This window comes from Haliotis rufescens, unplaced genomic scaffold, assembly GCF_023055435.1.
Source record: "Haliotis rufescens isolate VD_foot unplaced genomic scaffold, xgHalRufe1.0.p SCAF_7, whole genome shotgun sequence".
NCBI classification, from domain to species: Eukaryota; Metazoa; Mollusca; class Gastropoda; order Lepetellida; family Haliotidae; genus Haliotis; species Haliotis rufescens.
The window spans coordinates 47,538,139-47,547,692 of NW_025964361.1; the positions used below are offsets into that span (position 1 = coordinate 47,538,139).

At 41.7% G+C, this 9,554-nt stretch overlaps 1 protein-coding gene across 3 annotated transcripts; it reads right to left on the reverse strand.

The window, feature by feature from the left end:
• Positions 1 to 1,982: 1,982 nt before the first annotated feature.
• LOC125376064 lies at positions 1,983 to 8,926 on the reverse strand. 3 transcript variants are annotated; one of them, XM_048387455.1, is made up of 4 exons: positions 4,726 to 8,926; positions 4,306 to 4,393; positions 3,358 to 4,253; positions 1,983 to 3,307 (listed from the first exon to the last, which is right to left on the reverse strand). In XM_048387455.1, the coding sequence occupies exons 1-4, from the start codon at positions 4,803 to 4,805 to the stop codon at positions 3,265 to 3,267; spliced, it is 1,107 nt and encodes a 368-aa protein (XP_048243412.1). In that variant the 5' UTR covers positions 4,806 to 8,926; the 3' UTR covers positions 1,983 to 3,264. The 3 variants fall into 3 exon arrangements, with proteins under 3 accessions (XP_048243412.1, XP_048243411.1, XP_048243413.1); XM_048387454.1 differs by having other exon boundaries at positions 1,983 to 4,253; XM_048387456.1 differs by lacking the exon at positions 4,726 to 8,926 and having other exon boundaries at positions 1,983 to 4,253; positions 4,306 to 4,718.
• Positions 8,927 to 9,554: the final 628 nt, after the last annotated feature.

The window sequence follows — 9,554 nt, forward strand, 5'->3', positions numbered from 1 at the left end:
TGGAACTGTTCACTGCTTGTCTAGTTGAGGTGATGATCTAGTGTTACGTATATATTGTGGAACAGCAATCACGTGTTCAGATGTGTATCGAATAAAAAATGTTCCTTGACATGTGGACACACAGGAAAGAAGTGATGTTTTCCCGCCTAGCGCATGCGTAGTTGCGTTTCCTGCGAAGGTCAGGGTTTCCCTCACAACTATTATATATGCTGGCAATGAAGAGGACTTCTGTATAAATTTATAATAAAATATAGTGTTCCTCAGCATAAACAGGATTTTTTGGCTATGATGTAATAGAGGTAGGGTATTCAAATGTGCATTTATCATTATTATTCCAAAATAAAATCCAAGTTGAGTCTATTCCGAAAACTTAATGTAGAAATGTCTGTGTCTGTGTCTGTGTCGTTCCATCTTCCCGAGGCAAGAGCGTCCACAAGCCTTTTTGTCAAAGTCCTGTTTCCACCCTTGCCACACCAAGCCCACTTTCCTGTGCTAAATATGACTGGACTATCGAACATATCGATAGTCCAATCAGAGGACGTTTCACAATATCAACATCCACATATGGTACACCTTCATATGGAAGTGAATTACCCCTGCCTGTCTTTGTTGACATGAATATGTCTTTTTCATCGTTTAAACCCAACGACTGCCTATGTTGTGTCAGGAATGAAGTCGCAAATGTTTTCGTTATCTTATCGACTAAGTCGTTGCCTATGGTAGTCGCAATCATTGTGAAGCAATATGAGACAGGGACAGCGATCTGATTGGATATTGCGTTTTCATTGCTGGGAGCACAGCTACGCAAGGTGGCGCCAGGGTCGAGCCAAGAAAAGTTGTCCTTGGTGTGGCAAGGGTGGGTAGAAACTAGGCCTTGACATGGGCTCGTGAACGTTTGCCTCCATAAGATGTTAGTTTTGACATAGGCTCGTGAACACGTTTGCCTCCGTAAGATGCTAGCTTTGATATAGGCTCGTGAATACGTTTGCCTCCATAAGATGCTAGTTTTGACATAGGCTCGTGAACACGTTTGCCTCCGTAAGATGCTAGCTTTGATATTGGCTCGTGAATACGTTTGCCTCCATAAGATGCTAGTTTTGACATAGGCTCGTGAACACGTTTGCCTCCGTAAGATGCTAGCTTTGATATAGGCTCGTGAACGTTTGCCTCCATAAGATGCTAGCTTTGATATAGGCTCGTGAACGTTTGCCTCCATAAGATGCTAGTTTTGACATAGGCTCGTGAACACGTTTGCCTCCGTAAGATGCTAGTTTTGACATAGGCTCGTGAACACGTTTGCCTCCGTAAGATGCTAGTTTTGACATAGGCTCGTGAACACGTTTGCCTCCGTAAGATGCTAGCTTTGATATAGGCTCGTGAATACGTTTGCCTCCATAAGATGCTAGTTTTGACATAGGCTCGTGAACACGTTTGCCTCCGTAAGATGCTAGCTTTGATATAGGCTCGTGAATACGTTTGCCTCCATAAGATGCTAGTTTTGACATAGGCTCGTGAACACGTTTGCCTCCGTAAGATGCTAGCTTTGATATAGGCTCGTGAACGTTTACCTCCATAAGATGTTAGTTTTGACATAGGCTCGTGAACACGTTTGCCTCCGTAAGATGCTAGCTTTGTTAGCTTTGATATAGGCTCGTGAATACGTTTGCCTCCATAAGATGTTAGTTTTGATATAGGCTCGTGAACACGTTTGCCTCCGTAAGATGCTAGCTTTGATAAAGGCTAGTGGACACGTTTCCCTCCGTAAGATGCTAGCTTTGTTAGCTTTGATATGCTTGCCTCCTGAAGATGGTATCGGTCATGCTCATCAACGTAAGGAATGTCTCTTTGCATGTTTGAGTGCTATATATCCACCTGCAGAGGGATTTGATGTCATTTGCATTAGATTTTCATAATCCAGCAGGTATCTCCATACCAGGACAAAATGAACAGAAAACTGATATCAAAGAAAACTGAAGACCTAGTTTTACATTCTTAATTTGCATTTTATTAATCATACAGAAGTTGATTGTTTTCAACTACATTGCAATGGGAACTTACTTCACAGAACATACAGATATCAACTTCATAAATAAGAAATCTGGACTTATTCTCAAACAAAATTGAGCCCTTCAACATTGCATATTTTAGAGCTGGTATCATGTCAATACATGTCCTCACCTCTGGGGAACAAACCTGTCTCCAATGTGTTAGATTATTGTACAGAGAATTATCCAATGACACCATAGTCCAAACAAGTGTTCTGTTCTAAATCTACTACATGATATATCGGCACTAACACAATCGCATCAATACGCCATTGGTCCAGCAATGACATTTTACAGAAACTATAGATTATCTTGTTATCTGTAAAGCACCATAACTTATGTGAAATAACATAAATAAATGGTTCATAGGCACTTAATTGTTTCTACTTGTTTCACAGACTTAATGTTAATACCATTGCAAGTATACAATCTTTGTTACCTGGGATCGGTTCCACATTATGGCTTCAACATAGTTCTAAAACTCATTTTGCGAAGCAGATCCCGTTATGATACCAGCCCTAACCCAGACTGACCACAATGCCCCTCATAGTACAGATATACCAGCACTAACCCAGACCGACCAAACTTGCCCCTTACAGTACAGATAAACATAAAAGGGGAACTTGGACTACTACCACAGAAAAGTCCCGATGTTAATACATCTCCACATTTCAGTCCCCTTCTTACAGAACAGGGCCCACTTGCACAAAACGATCTTAGCGCTAAGACTATTGTAAGCCTATGTTAAAGTATGGGAGTTAAGATCATCTTAGCGCTAAGATCGCTTTGTGCAAGTGGGCCCAGGAGTGAGTTAAGGTTAATGCCGCTTTCAGGCAATATTCCAGCGATATCACAGCAAGACTGAGCCCAAATAGGGAACTGAACCTCCATCTACAGCATGACAAGCAAACACCTCAACCACTGTGCTACCAAACTGCCCCATTTGATGTTTCTCATATCCATAGTACACAAGAGCATGAAATGGTGCATACCATCACTACTGTGGAACTGTAAGCCTCCAGTCACACCATGTGCAGAAATGCTCGGGTGTGGACAGTGTTTACCATGTTCAAACCATTAAATGACTAGTTCAGATTCTTGGATATCACCCTGAACAAATGGTCTGATTATTTCAAACATTGTTAACAAATGAATTAATTCAATTGTGAAAAAAATGCTATTTTTGTCATGAACATTAAACTACATGTCAATTATGCTTTCATATTTTCAAAAAGTTTTCCTTTGACTTACCCAGATGGGACATTAGTAGGCATCTACTAACAGTGTTATGTGCCACTTGGACATATGGGACATCAGTAGGCATCTACTGTATAACAGTGTTATGTGCCACTTGGACAGAAGGGGCATCAGTAGGCATTTACTGTATAACAGTGTTATGTGCCACTTGGACACATGGGGCATCAGTAGGCATCTACTGTATAACAGTGTTATGTGCCACTTGGACAGATGGGACATCAGTAAGCATCTACTGTATAACAGTGTTATGTGCCACTTGGACAGATGGGACATCAGTAGACATGTACTGTATAACAGTGTTATGTGCCACTTGGACAGATGGGGCATCAGTAGGCATCTACTGTATAACAGTGTTATGTGCCACTTGGACAGATGGGACATCAGTAGGCATCTACTGTATAACAGTGTTATGTGCCACTTGGACAGATGGGACATCAGTAGGCATGTACTGTATAACAGTGTTATGTGCCACTTGGACAGATGGGGCATCAGTAGGCATCTAATGTATAACAGTGTTATGTGCCACTTGGACAGATGGGGCATCAGTAGGCATTTACTGTATAACAGTGTTATGTGCCACTTGGACAGATGGGACATCAGTAGGCATGTACTGTATAACAGCCTTATGTGCCACTTTGATAGATGGGGCATCAGTAGGCATCTACTGTATAACAGTTTTATGTGCCACTTGGACAGATGGGACATCAGTAGGCATGTACTGTATAACAGTGTTAAGTGCCACTTGGACAGATGGGACATCAGTAGGCATCTACTGTATAACAGTGTTATGTGCCACTTGGACAGATGGGACATCAGTAGGCATGTACTGTAAAACAGTGTTATGTGCCACTTGGACAGATGGGGCATCAGTAGGCATCTACTGTATAACAGTGTTGTGTGCCACTTGGACACATGGGGCATCAGTAAGCATCTACTGTATAACAGTGTTATGTGCCACTTGGACAAATGGGGCATCAATAGGCCTGTACTTTATAAGTGTTATGTGCCACTTGGACAGATGGGGCATCAGTAGGCATCTACTGTATAACAGTGTTATGTGCCACTTGGACAGATGGGACATCAGTAGGCATCTACTGTATAACAGTGTTACCGGGGTATGTGCCACTTGGACATATGGGACATCAGCAGGCATCTACTGAATAACAGTGTTATGTGCCACTTGGACAGATGGGACATCAGTAGGCATCTACTGTATAACAGCGTTATGTGCCACTTGGGCAGATGGGACATCAGTAGGCATCTACTGTATAACAGTGTCATGTGCCACTTGGGCAGATGGGGCATCAGTAGGCATCTACTGTATAACAGCGTTATGTGCCACTTGGACAGATGGGGCATCAGTAGGCATCTACTGTATAACACCGTTATGTGCCACTTGGACAGATTGGACATCAGTAGGCATCTACTGTATAACAGTGTCATGTGCCACTTGGGCAGATGGGGCATCAGTAGGCATCTACTGTATAACAGTGGTAGTGTCATTTCCTGGTTAAGACGTTATGCAGGTCATCTTTATCAATCATTCAATCAATCGATATACTCCAAACCTTTATCAACATTGCAATTATTGATTGTCTTCTGAGTGACACAGAGAATGCAAACACTGACAAAGATACAATGTAAGTCCAGCTATACCACAGGTGGCAGACAATGGTGAGACATCACGGAGGAGACTGAAGTGGCGGTGGTAAAGGTTACCACGGTGATGTCGTTGGAAATCAGTAGGCATGATATAGACAGGTGCTAATGAGGGTTGCCAAGGTGATGTGGTATGAGGGATGCTGTTTGGTTTTTAAGGCCACATTCAGCAATATTCCAGCTATATGCAAAGACCTGTAAATAATTGTGTCTGGACCAGACAAACAAATGATTGATATTGTGAGCAGGGATCCACGTGGGGGTATGATGTCACGCAATCAACCAAGTAAACAAATGACCCGATCCACAGAGTTGCCTCTTACAACAAGCACTGGTTGATGTGAAGGCCATTTCTGAAAGGGATCCACACAGGGGTACGAGGGAAGAGTGAGTGAGTATGATTTTACGCCGCTTTTAGCAATATTCCAGCAATATCACGGCGGGGGACACCAGAAATGGGCTTCACACATTGTACCCATGTCGGGATCGAACCCGGGTCTTCGGCGTGACGAGCGAACGCTTTAACCACTAGGCTACCCGACCGCCCTGGTACGAGGGAAGAACTATGCATGACTGTTGTAGACAAGGAAAGAGGGACAGAATGATGGGAACACCCATCAGCATGCATAGTAAGAAACAACAGTCAATCGGGACAGTATCATTTTTCTGTATTTCAGCTTTTGCCAAAACAGCTATAAAACACAATCTCATGGCTTAGAAATGGTGGCTACATACAGGCACATTTTTTATGTTTAGGACAACCATAGCTCTAAGATCTTCAGCCTATAGTACTTATGTTCACTGCAATAACTCCCATAGTTTAACAATGACTTATGGTCACTGCAATAACTCCCATACTTAAACACTGACTTATGGTCATTGCAATAACTCCCATTGTTTAACACTGACTTATGGTCACTGCAATAACTCCCATACTTAAACACTGACTTATGGTCACTGCAATAACTCCCATACTTTAACACGGACTTATGGTCACTGCAATAACTCCCATACTTTAACACTGACTTATGGTCACTGCAACAACTCCCATTGTTTAACACTGGTACATTCCGGCACGAGGATGGCTTTCTGGAGCAGGCTCCATGCCCACTGTAAGAAGACCAGAAACAGTGAGGAGTGAAAGAATAGTACTAGATTTAGCAACAAATGAGGTCAGACCAGTCAAGCAGCACCACATAGTACGACATGTGAAACACTTGTCCTTTATACATTGCATGGTGCATGTCCAACATGCTCCATCTGTACAGTCGCCCGATTGAAGAAACGGAGGTAAAGCACACAGCAATCTGAGGGTCCTACCCCCTGGCCTTAAACCAAGTTGTTGTTTTTTATAAGTATGCTATAAATATTTGGTTGACACAAAAAGGTGATGAACTCTCGATGATGACAATCGTAACTGCATTATTTCTTCTGCATTACTGCAATGTGAGCACTGGAGGTTCTCAACACAAGTACTGGCACTACTGTAGTCCCTTCGGGCTGTCAGTCTCCCTCATCACTACTGCTCGCACAGCGTACTATACACTGACATGGTGTTGATCTCACTGCAGGAAATACGGCGTACTAAACACGGATGTAACTTACTATCCACTGCAGGAAATAACAACACTTATGTAACTTACAATCTCACTGCAGGATATAATAACACTAATGTAACTTACAATTTCACTGTAGGATACATGCCATACAAAAAACTGATTCAACTTACGATCTCACTGCAGGATATATTAACACTTACGTAAATTACGATCTCACTTCAGGAACGTGGTATACGAAAAACTGAATTAACTTACGATCTCACTGCAGGACATATTAACACTGATGCAGCCTAAGATCTCACTGCAGGAAATACGCCTTGCTAAACACGGATGTCACTTACGATCTCACTGCAGGAAATATGCCTTGCTAAACACGGATGTCACTTACGATCTCACTGCAGGATATACAATTTGCTAAACACGGATGTAGTCTAAGATCTCACTGCAGGATATACGCCTTGCTAAACTGTATGTAACTTACAATCTCACTGCAGGATATACAATTTCCTAAACCTGGATGTAGCCTGAGATCTCACTGCAGGATATACGCCTTGCTAAACATGGACGTAGCCTAAGATCTCACTGCACAAATTCTAACAACAAACTTTAACATAGTATCAACATCATGAACATTTCAGTCTGTGAGGATTTCTCTTGGACATGCAAGGGGGTAAGTCCTTCTCAAACAATGTCAGCAATCGACAATACAATAACCCTCCAAGATGGTGGTCCAGTCTGAGCCATATGAAACAATGTGGGGCATAAATAAGTATTATGTTAATACTTCCATGAGTGAGTTACATGTATATTGACAGTGGCAGTGTTGCCTTAGTCAAACAGTCTTTCAAGATTCTCACTTCAAGAGAGTAAGATCAGTTGAACAATGCCTTTCACTTCAAAAGAGTAACATCAGTTGAACAATGCCTTTCACTTCAAGTCACTTCAAGAGAGTAAAATCAGTCGAACAATGCCTTTCACTTCAAGAGAGTAACATCAGTCGAACAATGCCTTTCACTTCAAGAGAGTAACATCAGTCGAACAATGCCTTTCACTTCAAGAGAGTAAGATCAGTCGAACAATGCCTTTCACTTCAAGAGAGTAACATCAGTTGAACAATGCCTTTCACTTCAAGAGAGTAACATCAGTTGAACAATGCCTTTCACTTCAAGAGAGTAACATCAGTTGAACAATCCCTTTCACTTCAAGAGGGTAACATCAGTTGAACAATGCCTTTCACTTCAAGAGAGTAACATCAGTCGAACAATGCCTTTCACTTCAAGAGAGTAACATCAGTTGAACAATCCCTTTCACTTCAAGAGGGTAACATCAGTTGAACAATGCCTTTCACTTCAAGAGAGTAAGATCAGTCGAACAATGCCTTTCACTTCAAGAGGGTAACATCAGTTGAACAATGCCTTTCACTTCAAGAGGGTAACATCAGTTGAACAATGCCTTTCACTTCAAGAGAGTAAGTAACATCAGTTGGACAATGTGGTACGGGTGTAATAATAATGAGGTTGTTCTACAACATATCTAACACAATATGCTTTTCCACATAAATGCTAAATTTTCAGTTCCGAATCACTATACAAAACCTTGTACCACACATGAAATCCTGACTGTCAGAATGCATCATTTGGGTGCAGTCAGTCAGTGAGTGAATGTAAATGCAGCTTTGCTGGCATAAATCTTTCAACTGTTTTATTCTGCTATATCAGATCAGCCACATCACAGGCTTGAAACAAGGCAGACCTCCAGGTAACACCAGTGCTTGGTCTAGCACTGGCTTATCATGCAACTGAGTACTTAGGTACAATACTAACGGTTCTACAAATATGGTGGACCACTTGACAAGTTCCAGTCATCAAGACCAGTCACCCTAAATTCAAGATAGACTGGGTGTCTAGTGGCAAATGTTAAACGTAAACCTCCCTTTTTGTTGACCATCACAGAATAAAAGAGACAGAAATTAGTGACATATTTGCAAAACAAGGGTTACTCTGTAGCACTGGTGAATTTGACATCTCAGTGACTAACATGTGCAGAACTCTGATCTTGTATGTGTTTATTATTACACCCAAACCACAGAGGCTTCAGGAGGAAGAGGGACGATGTGCTGCATGCAGACTAAGAGAGTTCGTGGCTATGTATACTCCCCACGGAGTTCAGTCCGCAGTGAGTACTATTGCCCATAATGGTGATATATCAGAATACCACTTGATCCTACAACACACAACTGGCAAATAAATCAATGATTGCTGAATCTGCAATCTCATTAAAATCAGATTTAAGTTCTTGTGCCGCTAAACAAAGATCTGAGGACATCCCATTACGGGACACGTCAGAACGACCTTTCGCAAACTTTGACAGACCACTGAAATTACTAACAAGACGTCGACATCAGCCAATTGGAAACCAGCTTTCTCGAGCTTTGCGGCACTCGTTTCAACCTGGTGACTTCCATTTCAGACTACGCTTGAAAAATATGTTGACACAGTTCTCGATTAAAATTTGGAAAACTGAACAAACAAACATTCTGGAATGTCTAATATATGGTTGAGATTGTATGGCAGTGCTACCCACGTACTGTGCAACGCCTCCTCCGTTCAAATGTTTATCCCTAGGAAGTGAGAGATAGACGATAATTTTGACAGAATCAGTCTTACTGTCGTTCAGGATACCCCGTGTTAACGTTTTTGAGGTTGCATGATCCAAAACACATTCCGACTGTCACTTTCATGATCTGGTAAGCGACGCTTTGATTGGTTGGATGAAAGGTCATTCTGACGTGACCCTTAATGGGATGTCCTCAGATCGTTGTTTAGCGATAGTGAGAATTAGGATCTGATTTTAATGAGATTGCTTAATCTGCGGACACTTGATAAATGTAGGAGGAATCTTCAAACAAACACTGAATTATTGATTTGTGCTGATTTTGATGTCAAAGAATCAGCCAGAAATATGCATGAGGGAGTTAAATTAACAGAAGTCAGTGAAACTAAACACCATTGATTAACAGATTCACAAAAATATG

Bases quoted from the DNA above. Each gene is read 5' to 3' on its own strand.
- LOC125376064 (XM_048387454.1), bottom strand. From the start codon at position 4,805: ATGACACTACCACTGTTATACAGTAGATGCCTACTGATGCCCCATCTG. The intron at 4,394-4,725 runs ATGCCTACTGAT...GTTATACAGTAG, and splicing joins ATGACACTGTTATACAGTAG to ATGCCTACTGATGTCCCATC. The intron at 4,254-4,305 runs ATAACACTTATA...TCCAAGTGGCAC, and splicing joins CCCATCTGTCCAAGTGGCAC to ATAACACTGTTATACAGTAG.